General features: G+C 34.1%; 1 protein-coding gene across 4 annotated transcripts in view; it reads left to right on the top strand.

Annotated features, from left to right (window-relative positions):
- Window positions 1-12,731, top strand: part of APBA1 (amyloid beta precursor protein binding family A member 1) — an 88,921-nt gene that overhangs the window by 67,703 nt on the left and 8,487 nt on the right. For 3 of the 4 annotated variants that reach the window (XM_034410269.3, XM_087886163.1, XM_087886164.1), the window contains exons 5-6: window positions 8,470-8,615; window positions 11,554-11,586. In XM_034410269.3, coding sequence (XP_034266160.1) covers window positions 8,470-8,615; window positions 11,554-11,586 — 179 coding nt within the window. The remainder of the gene's footprint in view (window positions 1-8,469; window positions 8,616-11,553; window positions 11,587-12,731) is intronic. The other variant, XM_034410270.3, reaches the window with a different exon arrangement.

The raw sequence follows: 12,731 nt of genomic DNA on the forward strand, positions 1-12,731 counted from the left end.
AAGCCCCCTGTTTATCAGCAACATCCACTCTTTCATCCAAACTATAAACGGCAACCTGCAAAATATAATTTCAACTCAGTTAACCCCAGCCTTCCTTTTTGTTTTTTGTATCTGGTAACACCTTATATCCAACTCATGATTTTTCTCCTGCCAAACAAATTTAGATAGACCTTTCCACATAATTGATGTACAATGTCCAAATGGATATTGTCATGAACAAAAAAATAGCATTCATTCATGTTAATTGTAGAAATTCTCCGCAGCAATGACATTTGTGTTTTCACCCATCTTAACATATATTTTTTTTATTTCATTCCATGTCTTAGCATAATTATTTTGAGATAAGATACAATTCATATTTGTCATATTAATACCCAAGTATTTTATCTTTTTCTCAACCTTAAAACCCATTTTATTCTTTATTTTTGATCTTATATCTTTATAGTTTTTGTTAACATCTTTGCCTTCTGTTTGTTAACTTTAAAACCAGCCAATGTATCAGTTCTTTTAGAGGTGCAGCGGCTTAGTGATGGTGAAGATGGTCTCTGGTCCAGCAGTTCGAGCCCTAGCACTGTGTGGTGGGGTGAACTCCTATCGCCTCAGCTTCTGTCCACCTAATAGCTTGAAAGCATGTTCTATGTAAGTAGATAAATAGGTACTACTTTAGTGGGGAGACAGGTTGGTTTTCTGTGCAGGCAGTAGGTTCCTGCCGGTTCTGAACCTTCCCAGTTGCAGTGCTCATTTACAAGGCAGCTCTGGCAAAGGGTTTAGGATGACACTGCAGGAGAGTCACTTGTCTTTCTGGTGCGAAGACAGCTCACTCTCCTCTGGTGCATTTTAGGGAGTGCTCAAGCATGTCCTACAAGAGCACTGGTAAATTGGCAGCCAAAATACTTCACTGCAAAACCATGGTGATCTGACTAATATAACAATGCCATAATCTAAAAACAACAACCGGTTCTTTTAGCCTTCCATTAATATTTCAGTTCCCTTTAAAGGATCTTCCAAAACTAGCATCAAAACCAGCATCTACAAAATGTCTTCACTTATAAGTCTCTTAAAAATTTTACCTCCCATAATCCTCTCATCCTGTCTAATGTCTCTATTCAATTTTGAGAACCAAGCTCAACAGAAGAGGGGACAATGGACAGCCCTGCCTTGTTCCTTTTGGTATTGCATATGTTTTTGTTAGATCTTCTTTAACAATAATTTGTGTTTTCAACAAAGTATAAATCTACTTTACTCATTTTATAAAATACTCTCAAATTCAGATAATCCCAAACTTTAAATAATACAATTCAGTTCAAATTCTCAAAAGCTTTTTCTGCGTGAAAAAAAATAACGCAGCTTGTTTCTCATTATGCTGTTCCAAATATTCCACAACAATGTCTAAGGACATTAACTTTTAACTATCTTTTAGATAAAAACCTATATTGAGCTTCATGAATAAAATAAATATTTACAGTCTATCAGCTATGTTCATTGTGAACATCTTATAATCAATCAATAATGATATTAATCTATAATTGCTTGTTGAAGTCAAATCTTGTCTCACTTTATGTATAGTGCTATATTACTGTAAAACGCTAGCATTTTTCCCTTGTAAAATAGAATTCATTGAAAAGATTGCTCTGTTTAAATTCCATGTTAGAACTTTGTAATCCATAACTAAGCCAAAAATTTAGAAAAGTCAATACATGTAGCTCTAATTCAAAATTATCTCTTCCAGATTCCTTTTATATCTGTTGTGATTTTTCTATTGTCTCCTCTGCAATATCCCAGTTCTTCGTTAAAGTTTTCTAAAAATTACCTTGTCTTTTAAATAGAATTCAGTCAAATGTCTCCCATTTAAAAGTAAAAAATTCACACCTAATATATTCCAGTGAAATGGAATCTTTTTTTGGCAAATCATAATTTTTTGCATAAGTCAGGTAGGAGTATTCTTTCTTCTACATAGAAGTTGATAGGAATTTCTTTTAGGACAATTATATTTGCATTATTGATCTTCAGTTTTATATTAAAATGTTGCAGGACTTGATCCCTTGTCTTCTTTTTCGCAAAATGGACCAAAATATCTCTTAGAACATTTCTTATTCTTGCAAATCATGAATTTATTTTACAATCTATTTATCTCCACTTCTGTGCCGTCATCTATTTTTTTTCCAAAGCTGTGAATTTGGAATCAGTGACTCAGGCATTTTTTTGCCAAATTGATCAAACACTTGAAATAAATCTAAATGTAATTGCTTTCTCTGAAGGCTGTTTGCAAAATTCTTTTTAGTCATGCAGTCTTTTGAGTCATCACTGTTATAATCCAAGAGCGAAAGGTTCAAACAAAGCAAAAAGGAAAATCAAACTTCCCCTTCAGTCCCATTTATGCTATAATTTCAAATCCACATCACATTTATATTTTCATGATTACTGTCAGGGTTCCAAGCAATAGACTCATAGCAAGCAAAACTGAGGCAGGTAGATTCCTCAAAGAATAGCTTTATTGGATATATCATATTGGCACAAGTCTGGTGAAAACTGAGTCTGAAGGTTCCCGCGGTTTTCACCTAATTAAAAGTAAATGTTTGTCACTTTCTCAAAACAATCACATGGTCCAATCACACCACTGTCTGGTTGCCTGGTGACATCACTCCTCCTTCCTCTGACCAGGTGTGAGAATGTACTTGGTTCCCAATAGAAAGTATTTTGTTTTGGCTACGAAATCCCAGCTATCTCAAATTCCCCCTCCCTATCCCTCAGCTTGAGTGTGGCAGTACTGAAGCTTCCATGACTTCAGTCAGGTCAGCTTCAGGGTTGACAGGCGCCCCCCCTTAATTGAAAAGGACTTCCTGCAAAGAAAAGAAAGCACAGAGAAGTTAGTCAAGATTCAGTCTAGCCCCCCCCTTCCTCCCCCTGGAGGCCCCTTAGGTTTCTGGGGGTACTCATTATGAAACTGACCAACCTATCTGCCTTCATGTCCCAGCTCTTGACCCAAGTGGGTTCAGAGAGGGAGTACCCCTTCCACTGTATAAGGTACTGCAACTTACCCCTATGCAATTTTGAATCCAGAATCTTCTTTACGTCATAATGCATGTCCCCCTGCACCACTATTGGTTTTGCGGCTGCCTGATCTACCGATCTGATCAGGGAGTCTACCGCTGGCTTTAACAAACTGTTGTGAAAGACTGGATGCACTTTCTGTAGCAAGTGAGGGAGACTAAGCTGTACTGTAACAGGGTTCATTACGTTCACTATAGGGAAAGGCCCTATAAACTTTGGTCCTAGCTTCTTGCACAGGAGTTTTAATCTTAGGTATTTTGTTGAGAGGTAGACCTTGCTCCCGACCCGGAATGGCTGTTAGGAGCTCTGGCGTTTTTCAACTTGCACATTATGGGGTTTTGCCACTTCTCGCAAAGCCCGCTATCTCAAATCCCCACTCCCTATCCCTCAGCTCCAGTGTAGCAGCACTGAAGCTTCCAAGATGGCTTCGGTCAGGTCAGCTTCAGGGTTGACAGTTACAATCAGGAACCCAATCATGTTACTTTTATCTTTTGTTTTATAATTCCACCAATAGTCCACATTCTTCAGTAGCAAGCAAAAACCATTCCCATGAGCAGAGTTAATTGCCTTACTAAATTATAGTGTCTCCAGTACAGATTTGTAAAACTATCTTTTAAAAATAGCAATCCACCATCTGTTTTAAGCTTCCTGAGATCACCTCTTGTTAAGCTTTTTGCCAAATGTTCTTTCTACTTTAAATCTTCAAATTTTCTTTTAATTTTGTAATCCTGAAAGAAATGAAAATCAGCAAGAGGAGTTATTATCTGCTCTAAAAGAAAATCTCATTCTGTAGGATAATTCCAAACGTGGCTAAGAAATTAGGGTTAACTGACTTATTGTTAGTCAAAGCTACATGGCAACTGTGAATTTGGATGAAATCCTGCACCTCTCAGCTGCTCAACTAGTGAGTGAACCACAAAGGTTTTGTTTCTGCAGTTTACGTACAGGTTGTCCGGAGAGCTAGTGGCTCATTTCATGATCTCTTCTTTATCCTGAGAGATTTTGGTATCCAGCATTGGCTTTCTGGGCACCAATCTCCACTATGATGCTATTTTTGTTTCATAAAAAATGAGTAGATTGCTATTAATCCTTATCGGAAACTCTGAATGAAAGTTTTATTCAACAAGATCCAAAGGAAGAAGAATTTCAAGGAATATAGGTCACCATTTGGGAACTGGTGTTTATAATTTCATTTCCATTTTCTTTACTCTCCTTCATGATGATGGTGGTACTTTGAAGTTTCTAGTTTTATTGACACAGTTTATTAATGTTTTTTATATAAATTAGTGTTTTGTTTTAAACATAATAGAGTTATTGTAAAGCAATTTATTGGTTGTTTTTCTAAAACCTTTTTTCATACTGGGGAAGATATTCTAGGCCACATTTTCTTGCAGTTCTCCAAGTCTTCTAATTTGTTTAGACAATTCTAAACAATTCTCCCAGATAAAAATTCCTCCTAAGGTCAACAGAGCATTTATCCTGATGCAGGCAGGACCACTTTAAGGGATCCTATTTGGTACTGAATTGGTGGCAAAACTAGCAACCATTCTTTCACCAATTTCCTCTTACCTGCTATTTGACAGAGAAAAAGGAAGCACACATTTCACATCACCTCTGTTTTGGCTTGTTGTATCTAGTATAGGATTGAACATAATGATTTTCTAGCCAGATTCAAGAAGAAAAAACCTCCACCATCACGATCACATTTACATCTTCTTCTCTTTTGCATATCTGTACAATCAAGGGTCTGTGGTGTTAATAGTAAATGGCTAGTGAGAAATCATTGCATTGACTTTAAATTGACATGCTAGCCAGTGTTTTTGTCCAACTACAGTAAAAGATTGGTACCTACGGTAGTCTTTTTATATTAACTCATACAATCATTTCAATATAAAAGGCATATAGGTAGATTTTAGATTCAAATCATGTTTATCTGTAATTCAAGTCATATCTGTAAATGGTACTTTTTAAAAAAAATGTTTATATGATACTTGTGCTTTTCAGTCAGCTATTAGGCCACTATAATATCACTGTATCACTAATTCTGCATGGCTACTTTGCCTCTATAATAGATCAGAAGTAAACTGAATCTAAGCACACCTTAAAGCAAGGTTATTTTTGTGCATGCTGATGTTTAGCATTGAAAGCAACAGTAAGAAGTAATAATTTTGCATGCCTCTGGCTGTACACTAAATTATGTTCAAACATATTATGTATGGATGTTTGTTTGTTTTTTAAAAAAAGAAGAAAAATTTAAAAAACCCAGACCTGAAAATTGAATAAATAGCACCTGAAATAGCTAGTGGCTTACATTTTTATTGCTTATTTTTCCTTTGGTTTATGTATCCATAAACCTTATTGGGTGGATTGATTATGTTTTCTTTTACTCCTTTTGCCCTTATAACCCTTTCTGTGCATGTCTACTGGGGATTAAGTAACAAAATATGTATTGTGACATTGCAACACAAATTTCACCCCTTTTGTGCAAAGCTCTGGATTCAGCAGATGACTTTATTTTCCCTATTTTTTCAACACCACAAACCCCAGAGATAATTGTATCTATGGGACAATGACACAGGATAAGTAATGGTGCATCTTGCAGTCCTACTTTGAAACATTTACTATTGCAGCACATTACTTCTTGTTCTGAACATTCTTCAGAATATTCTAGATCCGTAAATAAAATCTCATTAAGTTGTATTGCAATCACAGCCTTACAGGTCAACAATAAATTAGGCTATTTACAATCGTATGTATTCTTGGAGAATGAATTACATCTAGCATATTAAGATATGCTTCTCCAAATACTTGCATAACAGTTTTTTCCAGTTATTGGCACCTACATTTTAATTACACAGGTGCTTCAAATGACTTTTTGAAATTATGCTAACATTTATAGTTTAATTCCAACATTGCAATTTTGGTTGAATATTAATTTTATATTACATTTTCATATTTAATTTTGTTCCATGTGATTTTTGTTGAACCAAAAAGATTTAATTCCATGATCTAATTACTATATGCTTGGCATTTTAATTTGCTAGAGTAAATTTGCTTTAGTCATCTAAAAAACTTAATATAATTAGAATGACAATTCACATTTCTTAATGATGCTAGCAACAACTAATTAAAAATATGAAGATATTTATAGATGTTTTAATTTAAATCTATCTTTGTATGACTTTTACCCCAACATTTTTCTATCCTAAACTTTATAAGCAATCAACATTTGTCTTTTTTGATAAGGTTACAAAAGTAGCATAATTGAATTGAACAATTTGAATTGCTCAACTTCATTGGACGTACAGTATGTTCTTAAAAAGTATTATTTTATTAAGCAAGGTGATAGCACTGATGCATGTGGAAGAGTTATATGAATTGCTACAGTCTGTTTTCCCTGTGACAAATTCTACTGCTGAAGAAGCAAATAACTTTTTCAACAGAATAGCAAGAGCACTTAGACTTATATACTGGTATACTGCTTCATGCTTTACAGCACCCTAAGTGGTTTATAGAGCCAACATATTGCCCCGAATAATCTGAGTCTTCATTTTATTGACCTCGGAAGGATGGAAGACTGAGTCAACCTTGAGCCAGTCACAATTGAATTCCTGACACTGAGCAGTGAGTTTGCCTGCAATACTGCATTGTAATCATTGCACCACCACAGCCTCAGAAAATGAGGAGACAATAAATACAGAATTTCAAAAGTCCATATATTGGAGTATGTATGTATGGAGTAATACTTCTTTTATGCATATGTAGATATTCTCTGCAACCCAGTTGTATTTGAGCATATTATCTTTTCATCTGTGAATTTTCTTTCCACCGAGGACAATAGAAACATCAAATTATTTCTGAAATCAAGCCACACACTATTATCAATCAGAGGGTTACTTTTTTACTGTCTTTTCTCATATCAGTAGGGCTGAAGGAGAAATGCATTATATTTTCTTATATTAGCAAGCCTGTTAATTCACTTATTGATAAAATAAATTACCTATCAGTGATTAAAATATTTTAGAACACTAACATCATTTTACGTCATTGAGACTGAAACATGTTTTAGAAAGTAGTGCTTTATAAATGTATGAGTTCCATACAACAGTCAAGGTAAGCTTTTTTCCTAGGGTTGCATCTAAGTATATGTGTAAATTTCATGGTTTAGAAGCAGAAGTGAATCATTGGGAAAGCCAGTTTGATATAGTGATTAAGATACTGAGCTTGAAACCGGGCAAGGTGAATAGAAGTTCTTGCCTTGTCACAAAGTCAGCTAAGTAACCTTGGGACAATCATTCTGTGTCAGCCCTAGGTAGGAAGCAATGGCAAATCACTTCTGATTTGTCCAGGCAATCACCATGCACGCACATAATTGTTAGAATTTTGAAAATCCAAAATCTTGTCCTTTTTGTGTCCAAGAAAGTTTGAAAAACTGTGGGCAGTCTGGAGAAAAGATACATTACTGAAATCCAAGAGGGGCTTTTCAGAGGTCTTCATAATGCCTCAATAATGGTCCAGCTAATCCTGTTGTATAAACATTGCTAACTAAAACAAGAAAAACTAGAGTTTTCTTCTTTCCCTCTGCCCTTTTCAAGTTACTGCACACATTTCAAAAGGTGCATTTGTATTACTATGTCAGATACTTAATTAAGATAGATGTTTATGTCAGAGCCACTTCTCGGTGAAATTTTATTATTCATTCATTCATTCATTCATTCATTCATTCATTCATATGTCCCTCTCTCACAATCTCATGGCAGTGATTCTGGGTGACGTACAAAGTTAAAACAGCAAGAATCTCACAATCCAAACTACAATGTCTGAAGTTAAAACAATAATCTCAATTTATAGAAAACAATTTTAATCAACAGAGCTCATCTCTGGTCCATCGATGTCTACTTCTAGCTGCCTATCTAGCTCCACGGGTTGTTGCTATTGTTGAAGATGAATAGTGACCATGTCATGAAGCTAAATACACGGTCATGTGTTTAATTTCCTTTTTGCCCACAACTTTGGTTATGTCAGTTAGTATTGCTTTCCTTTCAAGCTAATGATGGATAATCAGGGCTAAAGAATAATGGGCATTGCTAGGGCAGAGGCATGAGTGCGCTCTGTGCCTTTCTGACATGGGGTGAGAGAAAAAAAATCCATTCAGGTTGTTTTGCTTAAGGGGCACTTCTCTCACAACAGAACAAACAAATGTCAACATAAATTAGATTATCAAGTGTTTTCTCTGTGATAGAGAAGAAGATAGTCCTGTTCATTTCTGATTGTATCAAATCTTTTTGGGAGTGATGAATTTCAGCCACACCAGAATTCCATTTGTAGACTGCATATGCTAGTACCAATAATAATATATTCTATTATTTCCCGTTAATATATAATTTTGCCCAATAATTCAATTTTTATATACTGTAGTTCCAGGGCCTTGTGATCCTGAAGATTTAATTGATGGAATCATATTTGCTGCCAATTATCTTGGCTCTACTCAGCTCCTTTCAGACAAAACTCCGTCCAAGAATGTGAGAATGATGCAGGCTCAGGAAGCAGTGAGCCGAATTAAGGTGAAAATCAGTCACTCTCTTGATGTCTGAGTTGTAACTGAATAATCCATACTTTATCTCTGTACTGAAACATACTCCGGAAATGGTTCTATTATTGAATTGACATGTTTGCCATTTTTATACACAGTCTGCCTTCATAATTTGTAGATTAATATTTTGTTATAATTGAGTCCAATAGGCAGCTAATACATTCAAATAAATTTATCTTCCGTTTATCCAGAGACAAAAAATGCTCATCTGAAAGGGGAATATTGTTTCTACAGTTGTCAGTTTGCTAACAGCAGCTGGGCCCTGAAAGTCAAAATTGCCAAAAATGATTGACAAGTTCTCAGAATCAATAGGATTACAATAAACCAAGACAACACTGATGTGGCAGTTAAAAGGGAACTGAGGCATCTGATAAAGAACAACTTGTTTCCCATATAACTTGAGGAAGTAAAATGGGACCTGTCAAATCTCAGATTTCAGAATATTTCAACCTAAATTATTTTACATATTCATATATGTGAATAAGAGTCCACAAAGAACCAGGAATTACAAGAGAAAGAAGAGAAACAATTCAGACGATGTTTCATAAAATTGGATTAATTTACATTCAATAGGACTTTTTACATAATACATCTGGGTCTTTAGGTAACTATTTAGATTATGGCACTGAGCATCTTAATATGGTAATTAAAATATTGTACAACAAATGTACTGAAGTAAATCAGCAGAGTACTTTCTCTCTTACTGCAGAATTAAAAGTCGTATAAATCTATGCAAATAATGGCACCGTTTGGTTTCTTTAAAGGTGATTTAACCTTGATGTGAAATTTGAGTTCTTCAGGTCATTCATTAGTAACTATAAAATGCAAAATGAATTAATAAGAACATGCAAAATTCCATTCCATTTTATCTTGTATTGAGTTCTGCTTTGCCAGTGACATATTCAAAGCTCATTAGCAATCAAACAAATAGTGGTTTAACTCTAGCGAGTTTAAAGTTTTTTGAATCTTAAAAGTATAAAAGTACTTTTGGAGATTAACCTGTCTTTTTTAAAAACTAATGTTAGAAATGGTATAGATACTACTCAATCAGCAAGACTTCCTTAAACTTTGTTGATTTTGTTAAGCTTAAATCGAATGGATGGTTAAAGATGCTTAACTTTGGCTGGAGTATGGGCAATACAACAAATACTGAAATATGTTACAAGTTACAAACAGTACATATTTATAAATTGAATTGTTTCACATTGTCAAAAGTGGCACAAAATTAAAATTTCATAAAAAGTAACAGAAATAAGTCATGCCTTATTTTGTATAATTTTGTATGACAAATGTCTGTCACATGGTTCTGTTAGATTGTATGCTTTCTACAATATGAAAAAAAAGATGAAATATTGCTAAATTTTGAGGTTCTTTTGAAATCAAAATCAGCTTTGTTCATATTGTTTTGCTGTAAGTTCTCCATCAACCACCATACAACAGATGAGACATTATGAATAATACATTGGTTTGAAACTAGAGCTAAGTTGCAAAATGACTTGTTTCTTAATGTTTGGCACATTATCAGTCTTTTAAATTATAAAAAAAATAATCTAATCTAATATTCTCATTCTCTTGGAATTAAGAAAGCAATTCCATTAACAAATATATTTTCAGTGAGCTGTTCCAGCTTAATGAGCATTTTCTTGTTTATGTGGAAAGAGGGAGCACAAACTCCTATGTACAATGGGAGCAGATGGGGATGGCAGTGTATCATAAATTAAAACATTTCCTTTTGCATCTATTTATTTGTGTGTCTTCCTCAGCAAACTCCATACAGTCTAGTCAGTTTAGGATATGCATTGTTTTTACATGAAGCAGCCTTAGTTAGTTAAACTCCTTTCACTAGTTAAATAAATCTTCTGGTAATCTGTTGCTAAGAAATCAGGATCTGGAATTTCACTGCATAATGAGCAACAATGTTGGATGATATTTTTGGCTTGCATTCATAGAAACACATTTGTCACCTCTAACAGCATTTGCAAGGATGTATGTAGTGGTAAGATACTGGACAAAGAACAAGGAGACCCAGATTCTAACAGCAGGAGCTTTGGGTCAGTCATTCTCTCTCAGCCAATTCTTGAGATTGTTAATTGTGGGGAGAAAAGAGGAGGAAGGAGCTCTCTGTGGGCTTCTTTGAACTTGCAAGGCTGTATATAAATCAAGTAAACAGGACTAAATAGATTATTTTATTAAAAATCAGGAAATAATTCAACCCCCATGTCTAGTATTTTATCAAAATAAACTTTATTTTGTTTTTTAATATGTAATTTGCTATTCAAAATAATTGTTTGATCTCACATTGTGACATGAAGACATATATCTAAAGCAGACCAAAAGTGATTTATTTGTTATTGTTTGGTTTGGTTTGGAATTGATTTGCACCAATGTCCTCATTTTGAAAATAATCTCATGGATAACATTTATTGAATTCTGCTTTATAAGGAGGCCACAGTCCCTAAGAAGTTTAAATTAATAAGGTTCTCCTTGCAGTGAGAAAGGGATCAATTTAACAAACCATCCAACTGAGTTTATTTCAGGTATCCTCTGGGGAAATAATATCCACTGATTGTTGCTAGTTTTATTTCATAGTGTTGATGTTGAAGGTGAAGTCTACACATCTTAAAGTTCCAAAGCTGAAAAACAGTGATGTATTGTATTGCAAATACCATAGTTCCTAGTCAACACCAAGAGCCATGCTGGTTGAAATATATATATATATGTAAATATATAAAGGTTGTAATGTTATATATCTGGCAGACTGTAGGTTGGAAAGACTGTTCTAATATACTGCATATACAATTTAATTAGGCAACATCAACAGGTGAACTGCTATAGATCCCTGGTAGACAGAATCTCTACAAGATGTTAGCTAACTATTCTCCTTTCTTCGTTTATTTCATGCTAAGCAGATGGCCCAGAAATTAGCCAAAAGCAGAAAGAAGGTGCAGTACAATTTCATCAGCTTGATGTGTTGTCTAGGTTTTGCTATTTCATTTTGCTTTTTCTGCATCTCTCTTTGTCACATTTTTTAAAAAAACAAACTGCATCCAGCAAATGTTCTTCATTAAATGTTCGAACCACCATGTAAATTGACACATGTCAGATAACGTGGCCCAATTCGCTCATCTTTTGCTTGTTATTAGCCATTTCATGACCATAATAAGATAATTATTAATGAAATGAAAATATGCTATTGCTAAAAGCATATCCCAAATATAGAGTTGATGAATGTTTAATTTTATAAATTAATTCTTTCTTTCCAAAAAAGTTATATTTTATTTTATATTTAAATTTCATTTCACTTAATTAATGGATGTAACAAGTTGCTGGATGCAACCAAATGGCTTACTTTTCTTATATAAAATTTAAATTCTATAATTATGTGCTGTATATAAAAACACATTATAGAAAGCATATTGATGCAAATACAGTTCAGTGGACAGCAAAATACAATAACATGATATTCTAGAGCATAGGGCCAACATTTTCAGCATTTGCAATTATTTTTTTTCAGCAAATAGATGTGTTATGCCAGTTGAGGTTTTAATGAATTTATTTATTGCTCCTTCAGTTATAAAAAATAATATCAATATTATTTGGTGATTTTTTTTTTAACCACAGTAATTGGTAGGGCTGGAACCACAAAAAATAATGTGATATTTAGCATGCATTGTACATATGTTATGAATAGCTCATTTTAGCATAATAATACTTCTGTTTGTATGGCCGTAGCAAGTTCTACATTAGAACTATATTAATTTTTTCATCAATCCTAACAATCAATTTTATTGTAGTGGGAGTTGGAAGTGGGATTATTTTACTATTTTTGCAGTTCTTATGACTAACCGTTCATAAACTGGTCATGCTTCAACCTAAAACAAAATGTCATGAATATGAATACATATGAAAACCTTTTTTTATGATCATGCTTTTACTTTGGGGAAAGAGGGGAATGAATACTGAGCATATGTAGGACATTGGCTTGATTTTCCCCCCTCTTCTTTTTGGGTAGCCAAAATAGCATAATGCCACCTCTCTACCTAACTGTGCCTTGAGCTCATTAGCCATAATTAATGAAAGATTGGCT

This window comes from Pantherophis guttatus, chromosome 2 (genome assembly GCF_059756535.1).
Source record: "Pantherophis guttatus breed Tessera chromosome 2, ASM5975653v1, whole genome shotgun sequence".
NCBI lineage: Eukaryota > Metazoa > Chordata > Lepidosauria > Squamata > Colubridae > Pantherophis > Pantherophis guttatus.